The following is a 14,318-nucleotide window of genomic DNA, read 5'->3' on the forward strand; positions in this document are numbered from 1 at the left end:
GTTGTCAGTAATGTTAGTAAATTAGTGTCTTCTCAAGGTTCGAACCCTGAACGCTTCAACTTTTATCTCACTCAACCTTTATATCTCCTAACTTTCACCGCTTGAATTAACCCTCAGAGACGATTTCAAGAAAGAATAACATCACAATGCGTAAATTTAGAATTAATGAATTACTGAGAGAGCTAGCCTCATCATGATGTGGGCGTTTCCGACTCGAACAGGATTGTCTCTTAAGGAGAACGCATGTCTCAAATAATAAAAAAACCAAAAATTAGATGCATTAGAGTAAAATTAATCAATTATTATATTTTTAATATTTATCTACACACTAATTGTAATCGTTTTGAAATAATTATTTTATTAATTATACCTTTATCTTGTTTAAATGAAAGCTACGTGAAAATGCACAAGAATAAGTGATGTCATTAAAAAGAATTTTACAAGACATGACTTTAGAAAATTGCAAGGGACTTCCTTTCTTGTTGACTCTAGAGTGTTTAAATTTCCATAAAACTTTAGTCGATCCACATTAATTTAACGTGACAAATCTTACTTTACCACCTGTGCGTTTGAATGTGTGTTCCCATTTGCATTGAGCGAAATGAAAAAGCAAACATGATCTTCGTTCATAGAAAAATACGCTTCAATTCTTACGCCCCTTTTACTTCTCCGATATGAAATCAAAGCTCGGCAGAGAAAAAAGTTCAATGATTCAAGAACGAACATTTGGACATCTAGCTATAGTATTCTACATTGCATTTCCAGTGCTAGAAAGGGCATCTAGTCACCTGTGACTCTGAGGAATACCTATTTAGTATTTACAACAATTTTTAAAAAAAGAACCCAATTCGTAACTTTAACACACAAGACAATGGTAACTAGATACAGATACAAAGCTAGGACACCTTTAAACAAGAAATAGAAATGCAACCAAGCTCTATACATGGCAGGCCGCTTATCAACTGCGCCCAATGGATGAATTTCAGGACTCCCGATAGTTAGTTAGATCAAACGTGAGAGTTTTCGAACAACTGCATAAGAGTGGAGGATATATGCCATCAATATACGGAAAATAAAAGGAAAAGATAATAGGTTAAATTAATTAATGATGTGAAGAAATTTACCCTCCATCAGAATCCCTGTAGACCCCAACTAGCGCCTCAGCTTTGTCATAAAAGCTGTCTTTCAGTGAAATCACAATACTTTGAAAACCACTTCCACCATCAGTATCCTGGCTAGCCCTTCCTTCACAAGATTTTGAACGAATAAAGCCAGCAACCTTAGCGACATTCAAGTTGTCCAATGCAGCATCAACTTCATCCAATATAAAAAACGGCGACGGCTTATAGCTGAAACCACAAGCAACAGAGACCATGTTAATGGAACATATATGCTCAAATCTAAGTTTCAGAAAATGGTTCAGAAACTTAAGATCCATATTAGTTTCAAAAAAAAAAAAACTTAAGACATATCTAAACATGCACCTTTTGAATATAGGAGATGAATTAATTTTACAAGTACAAACAAATCTACCTGTGGATGGAGAATAGCAACGCAAGTGCAGCAACAGTCTTTTCCCCACCAGATAGCTGATCCATATCACGGAAGCGCTTTGTTGGGGGCATAGCAGTGTACTTGATGCCATGTAGAAATGGATCATCTTCATTTTCCAAATTTAGGTATGCTGTTCCACCCAGAGGATGTGTGTGGCTCTTTGTAAGCTGTTTGTAAATTTTATCTATATTACCAGATATATGGTTGAAAGCATCCATGAACAACTCATACCTGCATTCAACACAAACTTTTGCTTCACAAAAAGACATGATATGCAACAAAAGTAAACTGCCATGTATCTCAATATAAACTACTACCTCACCAAATACATTAAACAAATATATTATCTATTCATTAGAAGATATAAAGTTAATTAAGAAGAACACGTCATATTTGGGATGGGAAGTAAAATCTTAAAGAACTTATCTATGACCGAGCTCAAAGAAAGATTGACCGAATCACTATAAGACCGGCTATCCTCTATGGTAGCGAATGTTGGGCTTTAACAGACAACATGAGAAAAAAAAAATGAAGCAGCAGAAATGATAAAGTTAAGAATTAAGATGGATGAATGACCAGACCACACTAGAAAGGGTAGGATACGCAATGATTGTACAAGAGGAGATATTGGGGTGACACTTAACGATGACAAGCTGACGGGAAATCAGTTAACATGGTATGGACATGTACAGAAAAGACTTTTGGAGGCACCGGTAAAACAAGTATCAAACTTCAGACCTTTTAGTCATTGAGGCTCAGATATCATGTAATGAACCAGCTAGCCAAAAAGCTTAAGCTATTGGGTGAAGACACATGAATGATTTTCTATTATATTTCTAACAGAATTCATGGTTTATCTCATCAATCCAACTTGATTTCACCAAATTGTGTTCCAAGCTCGGATCTGGACTGATGGGCACATCAAAAAATCATAAGATCATGACGAGGCAAGTCACGATTGTAACTACAGCGAATATATACGCATCAAATCATACTCGCATCATATTAAGTATCTAGCCTCCATAACATATTCGATGTGACAGAATTATTTTTAATCAGACATGTGATCTGGTCTAGTCTGGAGTTTTTAAGAATTTTCCATATCCCTGCATCCGCATCATATCAGTGTCATATTGTACCCATATGGTGTCTTGGGTTTCTTTTCATGTTTTCTAATGTGAATTTTATATAAAGACTCTTTTGTGAGTCCACTTAAACCATGCACACTAACTAATGGCTATGTACAAGTACAACTGATATTTTAAATAAGACAAGCAATGATGAATTGAAGAAAAATAACTTTTACCTCCTCTGTTTAACAGCATTGAATCTATCCGCTTTTTCCTTCTCCTCTTTCCTGACAGCTTCAAACTCTTCCAATACACCTCTTTCTTTTTCTAGCAGAGCCTCATACTGGTCCAATGCCTTCAAATTTGGTGCTGTTCTTTCAATCTCAGATATTAGCGTACCCATTTTTTGCTTAAATTCTACCTCAATTTTATCCCTGTCAGAGGGTCTCCTATCTTTCAGTGGCCTACTGAGCTGATCAAAGTCAAAAACTGGACCTGGTGTGGAGCTACCAGTATCCATAGAATCTGATATGGTCGGAAGGCTAATCTGCTCCAGTTCACACTTCTCTAATATTTCCTGCTTTTGCACCACCAACTGATCAATCTGTGTCTCCTGTAAAAACATATAAAAAGGTGTTGGCAATCTATACATTATGAATGAAATAACACGAGAAAAGAAATTTTGAACATCTAACCTTGGAGTTTATCAGACGATTAAGTTTGGATAAGTTTGTTGTGGATAAAGAAGCCTTCTTCTTCCATTCTTGGATTTCCTTTTCACAATCCTCTGACTTTGATCTCCACTCTACAAGAGTAGAAAGAGAACATAGAAAAGCATAAGACTCCCAAGTCTCAAGGCAGAAAAATAAACAAAATCAAGTGACGGTGGGTATGCAATCTGCTTCTTTCAAGATCAACCCAATTGTGTTCCCATCAATTTCAGATGTTAAACAGCAAAGCAGTACCCAGATAACCAAACCTTCACCCCGGTAGCACCAAAGAGGAAGGATAAAAAAGAGAAAATTCAAAGAAAAAACAATTATATGATGTGGTTCTCTATATTATTACAAAGCACATACAAGTTGTACCAAATATACCTTTAACTTCATCCTTAAACTGATCAATCTCTTCAGTAGCATTCTCAGCTGCTAACTTTGCTTCAGCCTCTTTGTTTTGTACCCGTTTTAAGTCATTCTCTAAAGCACTAAGAGAATATTCCAGTTCTTGAATTCGTGAACTCATGTCACGATTTTGCTCATACTCCAACCTATAAAACAATTTCAATTAAGGTTATTAATAGATGAATGCAGAAACTAATTCAAGGATAACCAACTAGAGTGCAAATAAAACTCTAAATACCTTCTTTCTTTTACTTTGATTTTTACATTTATCAATAATCCAACATAATTGAAAACTTCCAAACATATAAAAGGAGCTACGATTTAGATTAAAAGGAAGAAGGAACAGACTGATATTTTAATTTTGAAAGTTGGCTACTCAGGTTCAGCCTCTCCTCTGCTACATTTTGAGCATCCTTGAGTCGATTTTCTTCATACTCACGGATGTTTGAAACCCCAACTGACTTGCTAAAGTCTTTGTATATCCGATCAGTGATTTCATTAATTCTCTTCTCAAGCTTACGCAATTCTGCATTCCTTTTGTCAACAGTGCCATTTAACTGTAAAGCATAAACACCGAGTAACCAGTTAGGTATACAATAATGCCACTATGCCTGAACAAGGGAATTGGCAATGTCACCTTCTGGAGGTCTGGAGTGATACGTTCAATTTGTTTTTTCATGGTCTCTTTTTCTTGGTTCAAATTTGAAAGTTTGTCTTCAATGCTTCGCTGGAAAAAGTCAAAAGTGTAAATCATAAAATAATAAATTAAAATATTCCATATGGAACAGAAGACAGAAATTCACCAATCTCCCATCCATGCTCAGCCAAAACTAGTACTTATCTACCTACAGATGCACAAAAGGTACATTTTCAAGCATTATCAAGATTCAATTGATAAGAACCTTGGAGGAACGATACCATAAAAGTAGTCATTGTTCTTGGACATCCTATTCCTAAGGCCTTTAAACCCCAAATTAGAATCTCATACTTCTGCTGTGGACCTTAGTCTAATACCTTGCAATTGGATCCTAACAACAACAAATTTCTATAACTATGTCTGACATCTCATACTTAACTACACTGCTACGGATACGCTACAACTAGGAGGCCAGGGGCTGTATGACCGCTACAGCACTAACAACCCTTTCCTCCCATTTTATTTTGTCCATGTTGAAGATCTCTGAGTTTCTGTTCTAAGTGTATTATTTAGTCTCTCTAATCTGAGACTGGTTTATATTTTCATCATCTCATAGTGAGTCTGTTGTATGTTTATTTCCTCAACTTATAACTTATTTACTAGAATCAACCTTAATTTTTATTGGTAATTATGAATAAGTCATGGATTCTAAGTCACTTTTAATTTGAATATTTATAGGTATATAGTAAAAATCATTTCTACCGTAAAAAAAATAGAATAGGAGTTATCTCACTTTAGTGTTTTTGGGGTCAGCTGCTATCCGGGAGGACAGGGATTGATAACTATGGTGTAAAAGAGAATTATGAAACCATATCAAAAAATGAAATAAGCATCGCAAGCTTGATAGTATCAAAAATAAAAACTTCTAAGGCTGGCAACTTGCACGCCCAATCAACTGATAATTTTGATTATTGCCAAGAAAAATGGCTAAACTCATAAGAGTTTATGATAAGAACCTTGGGAGAACCACACCACAAAAGCTAGCTGTTGTAGTTGGAGAGCCCAAGGCCTTATGAACCCCACATTAGAATCCCATACTTCCAATGTGGGACTCAAGTCCCATACCTTGCAATTGGGTCCTAACAGTTTACCTTTTCAATCTCAGCATATTGAATTTTCTTCTCCAGTCCACTAATTTTTCCAGATGCTTCAGACTCTTTAAGGTGCATATCTCTGATTGATCCTAGCTCATCTAACTCTGATTCATACTGCTCTTTCTTTTTATTAAGTCCTGAAAAAATATTATGTTTATTGCAAGAGAAAATACTTTCAACAAAATTAGAAAAACATTAATAAAAAAATTGATAAAAACCTTCAATTTTCTTGTCATCCCACTTATTTGACCTTGCTTCCATTCCACCACTAGTGCCACCAGTCATTGTGCCGGATTTTGTAAGCAGAATTCCATCCACAGTTACAACTGACCAAATTACATATGGAAATTTTACAAATTATGCATTCTGACAAGGTACTAGGAATGCATCACATGCATTAAAAGTAAACACTAAATTAAGAGAAGTCAAAAAGTTTGTTACATAAGCAACAAAACAACATATAAACTCAAGGTGGAAAGATCATTTGGTCATGTAAAAGATAAATTTAAGCGCCCAGAAAGAAATCATAACAAGCCACAGGAAAAAACAAACAGGGGATCAAAAAGGGACATCCAAGTAACCCCATTTAAATTCAAATGACATATGTCAGTATAATGATACAGAAAGAAGGAAGGCATTGTTACCTTTAAATCTCTCGCCTTTCCAGCTTAAATCTTTGGCCTCATCAAGACCATCACAAACAAGAGTATTCCCAACAGCAAAGAGAATTGCCTTCTCCAAGGAGGGATCAAACTTGCGCAAGTTAAGTTCAAAACGTAATTAACAAAAAGCATGAACATAAATAAAAAATTCATGATGGGGTATTTATGTAGAGGGAAAGTAGAGAAAAAACGAGAATGAGTTATGCTCAATTTTAAAAGATGTAGACCACCTAGTTTAATTCAAATACTGTGTTAATGAGTATTTGTCTTCATAGGAATTCATAAAAATTAAAGAACATACAATAGCATTTTGATGAAAGGAAATCACTGAACACAATATGCTGCATCAGGAAAAAACTATCTTTTCACTGAGAGAAGATTCAATTTTAGTGATCTATGGAGAAACAGCACGGATACAGCAGCTAAAGCATAATTCACTGCATCACAAGATTACTGAGATCAACAAACTTAGATAAATGTAATGATGACTGAAGCTTTACACGTCACAATGACAGACAGCGTAACTCCACCCACAGAAACAGTTATAAAGTTTCTTTTTTAAGAGAATGCATAATCCTTTAATATTTGAAAACACTATTTGTTTATCAGCATTTGAAAATACGATTTAAATGCAGCGGGAAGCAACCAAAAACAATTATCACTTTATCAGAACAAAATCACTGGAAAAAATAACCAAAGTCTTTACAAAGTGGGACGGTTAATTTTTCAAAACAATAGAATCATGAGAGACAAGCAAGCTGTAGAAGGTTACTTCAAGGCAGAGCTAAAGAAGTTCTCAATTTCATTAGAGCAAATTCAAACAGCAACATTTGAAGCTCTTGCAAACACTTCAACAACCAGATTTTTCAAAGAAGCCACTATTGAAAAAAGGATATTGAATCACATCAAAAACCAGTTTTGCTGTACCCCCTAATGCCCGCAATCTTTCCATTATTGGCTTCACACGAATAGATTGCAGAGGAATAAATGTCTGCGGAGGAAGCCTCTGGTCTTTTAAATACTGCAGAGAAGCAAAGAAAACATTTCTCCAATCAATACATAAAATAAAATCAACTCAATCAAGATCAAAGAACTTTAAGTTCAAACAGGTAAAACTACACACGTTAACACCTAAGTTTTAGCTTTCAGCAACTATAGGGGCTGATTGGTTTCTATTCTTTCATTTTCCATTTCTATTTTCAGTTTCCTGTTTTGAAAGTTTTGAAAAGGAAACAAAATGAAAATGAGATGGCTATTTAGTAATTAAAACAAAAAACAAACAAACAAAAAAATACAAACCAAATAGGCCCATAAATCTCGTAAAGGAAACAAAGAAAATAGGAAGTAACATATGTGTCATACATAAATTCAACAGGAATGCTAGAAGCAACAAGTTTAAGGATGAAAAGGAAACAAGCTAGGTTAAGGGCTTCAGTTCACAAGATTTGTGCAGCACAAGCTATCTTTCCTATTTCTGAAGTCCATAATTTAATATCTTTCTTATATTTCTGTGCTGAACTAGTGTTCCTATATGAACACATCAACATACAAAATAATGGTGCTTAGGCTTCTTTGTTTTTCTCTTTGTTTATCTAGTATTCACCTGTGTAATCACCAATACGGGTATTCAAATCAGACAGAAAATACAGAAGGCCATCAACAGCAAAAAGAAACTATTGAGTTTGGTAGAAAGAACTGTGAGCTCAAAAATTAAACTTAGACAATCATAAAATTAAAAGAATGGCACAAAACAGGGTATTGGAAAATCTCATCAGGACCTTGATGCATTCCTTCCCAGTCTTTTCATCCTCAACTACAACTGCATCCATAAATTTACCCATAGCAACAGTAACGGCTAGGTTATACTTCTTCTGTGTTGGCCTACAAAGTTCAGTTATGCGACCATGGACTCCTTGAAACAGGCGTTTCAGAGTCTCCACAGCCTGAGATAGTTTAGCATCTCGCTCATTTTCATGTCTATCAGCCTTTAGTTCACGTAGTTGATTTTCTAATTCACCGATTTTCAACTTCAAATTTTCATATTTTTTCCTGCAGATCAAAGTTGCAAACACCATTTCACAAATGTCCTCAGCAAAGAACCAATACAGAGAGATGATTTAACAATTAAAAAGAATGTTGAATAACAAGTTAATTTACTTGGAATCACGATGTTTGTCCTGCATCACACGCAGCTCTTTCTTCAAGTTTGCAAGTCCATCCTTATTTTTTGCAGAACTATCAACAATTTTTTTAAGCCTTGCCTGCATCTGTTCTTCCTGTGAATTCAATTCAGACTCCCTGTTTCGTAACTGTTGAAGATTTTCTTCCGAATTTTTTTGAGCTTCACTATCAGCATGTTGCTGCCTATCTAGAAGCTCTTTTTCCTCCCTAAGCTTTGCAGTTTTCATCCCAGCTTCCTCTTTGCTGTAATAGCAACATTATCATCACAAGTTCCAAAACAGAAAAAACAAAAAAAAGGAGAATTTAAACAAATGAAAGTCAATATGCATTATACCTACGAAGTGCTGGCATATTTTTACTTCGGTGTAATGAATTGGGCTGCCAGAATATAGCAGTAATAACGGAATGCAGTGCAAATTTATGTAAAAGAATATTTGCATTGCCCATCAGGAGCAATGCTATCGATGGTAGATGGCGGTTAACCCACCACATTTGGCGGAAGCATGGAAGCCAATAATAAAAATATAATATCTAGAAAAACTACATAATATAATAAAATAAGAACTAATAATTCATGTCAAGAACAATAGTGTGAATTATAGAAAACTATAAATCTAAGAAGAGAATGACATTGCTGAACGGACAAGACAGGAACCACTACACAAATCAACCAAAAAAAAAGTGTAAGAAAATGACATGGCGCAATCTATGAAGAGAATTGGAGGGGGGAAAGCAGAATAAAAAATGTAGAAAGAAAAAATTAGAAAAAGAGAAGTTTGGGAACCAAAAAATGAAGAGGGTGATTCTTATGTTTTATGCACCCAATTATGCTATTTGATTACGCTGGCAAGATCTTGTTAGATTGTTAAGGGTTATTGAAGCTTACTCTGAGCACAACGCAAGAAATCTGTTTCTTTTTTCAAAAAAAATAGATGGAACAAAAGATATACTGACAGAAAACAGCTACAGCAAATAACCACTCACATTCTAAAATATTCTTCCAAGTCATCGCCATCTAACTCAAGCTCATTGCCAACACCTCGACTCTTTTCCTGTAAGTCTGCCATTTTCGCTGCAAGATCCTGGATCCCCCTTTGTAGCTCCGCTATATCAGCAGCATGCCTCCTCCGTTCTTCCCTTTTTTTATCAAGTTCCTTCTTCCCTTTTTTTATTTTTGAATTGATACGAGTCATTTCCTCCTTTAACTTCAGAAGCTCAGGTTGCTGCAAGGAGGATGTTAAACCAGAAAAACAATTCCATAAACATAACGAGCATCACAAATAATAAACAAAAGTAACAAATCTTAAAGAGCTAACGAAGATTTCATCCCATGTACTCTTAGCTCCTTATTTCTTTGTCGTGTCTGAAAGAGTTGGGCACCGCTAGCTAGGAGAGGGAGGACTACTAAGGTATTCACATTATTACCAGATTAACAAAGCCATTTCCGGAACCTGGACACTAAAATTTTCAACCCGGTTTCTTCACATCAAATATTACCAAAAGCAACAAGTGCAAAGAGTAAAGCATAGAATCAACCTATGCAAAAAGTCCAATAGCTGGAGTTGATAATAAAGCAATTAATTTCCGACACACAATCCAAAATGTAGAAAAAATACTCACACTCTTGTCAAGTTTGTTGCTTTTCTCAGTAATTTTCTTTTCACGTAGCGCAATTTCTTTAAGATATTTGGCCTGCTCTTTTTTCTTTTTACTTGCTTCATTTTCAAAATTTCCCAGCTCTTCAATAACAGCTAGACGACTTTTGGTCTCATCTTCAAGATCCTCAGTTGTTTTCGTAATATCATTTTCTATATTGAACAACTGCCACAAGAAATGTTCCTTCTTCACAGATTTCTGCAAACAAAAAAAGGATGATTGAGAACTTCACCAGTAGCATTCTGATCAAAATCAAGAGAGAAAATGTATCGAACAATGATAGTTACACAAGTAACTTCTAGTTGAAAGATGAAGCAGAAAACGCTGTCCAGCAAAGTAATCCTATCTTTCCTTATATTGGAGTTAAATAATATATCAGCAGATACTTGACGGAACATGGTGTAGTGGTATAATGGTATGATTATGCTAACAAATCAAGCCGCTTCAAGGGGTTGTGAAAACCATCTGGTTGAAACCTTATTATAAAATAACTTAGAAGCCAAGCAAAAGCATGACTCAGACAGTCAGACTCACTATCAGCTTAAGCTATTCCAAAGAAAGGGGAACACAACAGAAACAGTGATCACAAAGGGACATCTTAAATTTGTTCATAGCCTATGGACCTTCAAGAGTGGATGTCAATCTACTATCTCTATCTTCAAGAACCAAACCAGTTACATGTGAAGCAATGGAAGTGAGAAGAACCAACTGACCTTCCTCAGGGCAGAAGCACAAATGGTGGAAAGGCAGAAATCAAAAGAGCAGTGACACTGAAAGAATTGAGGTAAGGACTAAGGACGGCAATATGAAAGTCGAGGTGAATAGTCAGCTTTGACTGATGGGAAAATATGACGATTGCAAATGAAATAGAGAGTTAATGAGGTTACTTTTATCAATATATGGGAAAAAAAAAAACATTATAATATTATTCTTATTTTTAAGAAAAAAATTCCAAAAAGCAGCACGCAATAGCTAGAGTTAAAAAAAGAGCAGGAATAACTTTGAGAGTCGAGACAATAAAAATGAGGGACTGCCATGTGCAACAGAGGCAGTCCCTTTATTAAGAATCTAAGATACAATCTCCAGAATTAAAAGGGCATGAACCTGCTTAATTTCCTTGTAGGGATCCCACCTGTCATCATCCAATCAAGCACATGGCAAAGAAAGGAGAATGAAACATAATCCTAAGACATTGAAGAAGCAGACAGAACCATAGTTACAGAGTTCGCCATACGCTCCGGTAAGTGGTATGGGAACGGGTACACGGTACCTGACCTATAGAGTATGCGGTACGAGGGGGATATACATAGTCAGTTCACATGCAGTTTGATCTAATTAAATTTACATTAAAATTATTTCTATAGAGATATAACAAAATACTTATAATATTTATTTTAATTATTAATTTTTCTTAAATATTTTCAATTCTGTTAAATTCTTATATCATTTTTATTTATATCGATTTTTTTGTCTTTATTTATATAGGTTATGTAAAATTGAAATAGTAGGCCCAATTGTTTTAGTTATAAATTTGGCTTGTGCCAGTGTTGTCAAATAGTGATTATCGCAGAACTATAGCGCTATAGCGGAGCGCTTTTTGGCATACCGCTACTCCGCTATTACCCGTTATTTGCCACTTTTACCGCTATTTTCCGCTTTAAGAGGCTGGAAATAGCGGATTTTTGTCTTACCTCTATAGTCCGCAATCTGCGATTAACAACACTGGCTTGTGCAGAAAAAAAGGATGTACAAATAAAAGTTATTGGACGGTTGGCCCATTGTAAAAAATGGCCCTACTTTAGTTAAAACCCTAAGACCTAAATGCCATCAGTCTACCTCCGCACAGCAACCTGAACACTCTGTCTTCAACTTTTTTTTTCCTTTTTGATTGGCTTGCTACATGCAGCTAATGTAGACAATTTGTATGGCTTCCATGGCGCCTACATGCGCCTTCATCCTCTGCTTCCATGATTTCATAGCTTTCGCAACGCTAATATCAGCGAATTGGAGAGTACCAAAACGCAAACGTACCACTAACCGGTAGCGGTACGCACGAAACGGAACGCGATACATGGGGGGCATAAGCGAATTTGGAAACTATGGACAGAACTAACCAAATTAAAAGCGGCCAATAACACACATGAGGTGGCACATACAAGTTACGACTCGAAATTACACATGTACTGAGGACATATAGAATGCACAAACAAACATAAAAAGAAACGTATACAGTTACCAACCAGCTGCTCCTGCAGGCGGAGATGTTTCTCTGCCTCCTCCTTCTGTTCCTTCTTCTGCTTCCTCTCCATAACCACCGTCTTCTTCTTCTGGTAAATAAGCGCCGATTTCTCCTCAGCAGCGCCTTTTTCTTCTTCAAACTGCTCATAGTCCCTCTTGAGCTCGTCAGAGCCAGATATCTGCTCGATAAGGCCGGTTAGCTCTTTCGGATTCTTCGACGCAATAGATTCAACATCACCCTACATTAACATCACAAAACCGTCACACATTGAACAAAACAAGCAAGCTAGTTTACGATTTACGACATTAGCATCAAATCAATCAAACAATAAGAACGCAAGAGAACCTGAAAGACGAGGAAATTGCGAGCCTTGACAAGAATACCGAGTGATTTGAGCTTGGCGTTGTAGATATCCCAGTTGACAAGGTTACCGTCGATGCGGTACTCGCTAGCGCCGGCGGAGGTGATGGTTCGGGTGAACTGGATCTCGGAGTTGTTAGCGAGCTGGTAGACCAAGCGGACGAAGGCTCTGCGTCCTCTCTGCTCCTTCTCCCTGTCGTCGAAGGCGTAGATGAGGTCCTTGAGTTGCGCGCCGCGGAGCTGGCCGGTTCTGACGCCGAGAACGAAGCTTATGGCGTCCATGAGGTTGGATTTTCCGGCGCCGTTGGGGCCGATGATGGCGGTGAAGTCGTAGAAGGGACCGATAACTTGGAAGCCTTTGTAGGATTTGAAATTCTCCATTTCTAGCCGGTGGATTTTCCCCGGCGAGAGTAGCGACGGCATGGCTTGGTGGCTGCGACGGAACCCTAAACTGAATTGTGAACGGAGAGAGTGGGTTAGGGTTTTGGTGTTGAGAAATTTTGGCGGGAGGGGAATTGGGGAAAGAGTGGGTTATGTTGTCAATGATTGTGAAATGTGAACTTGTGGTGATCAAATTGGCAAGTTGGGACCGTGAAGAGTGAAGACTGAAGAGTAGCACACTAATCGTCTTCGGCCTTCGAGTCTAGAGCGCTTTTTTCACTAATTTTACGGGTTCATTTACTCATCCACGTTGAGAAATGAGAAGGGGGAGGAGAGGTAAGGTAATGGTGGAAATAATGTCGAGTTAATATGGGTTTTTCATATATATATCTATGGTGTGGTGTGTTACAAAATTTATAGGCTTTTTTCGATGTTTGGTATAGTTTTCTTGTATGGTTACCCGGTTATTAGGGGGTTTGTGGTTCGGTTTGGACCGATTTTAAGTAAACCAAAAACCGATCTAATTAAAATTCTTTGGTTCGGTTTCGATCGATTGTTAGCAAAAAAAAATTCAAAACCGAACTGATCCGATGATGAACGGTTTGAATCGGTTCGGTTCATTAGTTTCACAACTTTTTTTTTGGTAAATATCAATTTCACAACTTTAAATATATAGCAAACACATATGTTTCACAACTTAACAATGCATAAAAATGGCAAATCAATAACTCAATCATAGTTTAATCACAAATTCATAATTCATAATCAATAACTCAAGTACTTAACAATGTAGAAATGCTTAAATTAGTGTTTAATTTTAGTACCATTACAAATTAATAATAGAAAACAAAAACATAATATGTCTAACAAACATAAAAAATCTAACATTAACAATATTCGTTAAAAAAACATCATTTCTTTAATAAATACATATATATATTTTATAAATAAATATATATCATCGGTTCATTGGTTTTTAATTTTTCAAACCGTGAACTGAACCAATCTTCATTGGTTTTTATCGGTTTTTAACCGAATAACAAAAAAAAAACCAAGCTGGTTGCTTTAGTTCGGTTCGGTTCATCGGTTTCATCGAATCGATCTGACCCGATGAAAACCCCTACCTGTTATGACCTATTAGCTTTATTTAAGTGCTTATTGCATAATAAGAAACTATTTGTATCGTCTCGTGTTTCATTCATCTCCTGCAAGAACCACCATCGTCTGTCACCATATTCTCCGACGAACATCTCATCGGAAATTTTCCTTTTTTCAGTTTCAGAAAGATTATGATGTTAATATT

General features: G+C 36.2%; 1 protein-coding gene across 1 annotated transcript; it reads right to left on the bottom strand.

The window, feature by feature from the left end:
- Positions 1 to 708: 708 nt before the first annotated feature.
- Positions 709 to 13,375, bottom strand: LOC130720738 (structural maintenance of chromosomes protein 1). The gene is made up of 18 exons (XM_057571428.1): positions 12,620 to 13,375; positions 12,276 to 12,512; positions 10,000 to 10,233; positions 9,364 to 9,602; positions 8,356 to 8,622; positions 7,977 to 8,247; positions 7,095 to 7,219; positions 6,181 to 6,290; positions 5,755 to 5,862; positions 5,534 to 5,673; positions 4,383 to 4,472; positions 4,094 to 4,302; positions 3,722 to 3,891; positions 3,320 to 3,429; positions 2,861 to 3,237; positions 1,534 to 1,785; positions 1,125 to 1,349; positions 709 to 1,031 (listed from the first exon to the last, which is right to left on the bottom strand). Exons 1-18 carry the CDS (start codon positions 13,055 to 13,057, stop codon positions 983 to 985), a joined length of 3,651 nt encoding a protein of 1,216 aa, XP_057427411.1. The 5' UTR covers positions 13,058 to 13,375; the 3' UTR covers positions 709 to 982.
- Between the last annotated feature and the right edge of the window lie 943 nt (positions 13,376 to 14,318).

This window comes from Lotus japonicus, chromosome 5 (genome assembly GCF_012489685.1).
Source record: "Lotus japonicus ecotype B-129 chromosome 5, LjGifu_v1.2".
Taxonomy (NCBI): domain Eukaryota; kingdom Viridiplantae; phylum Streptophyta; class Magnoliopsida; order Fabales; family Fabaceae; genus Lotus; species Lotus japonicus.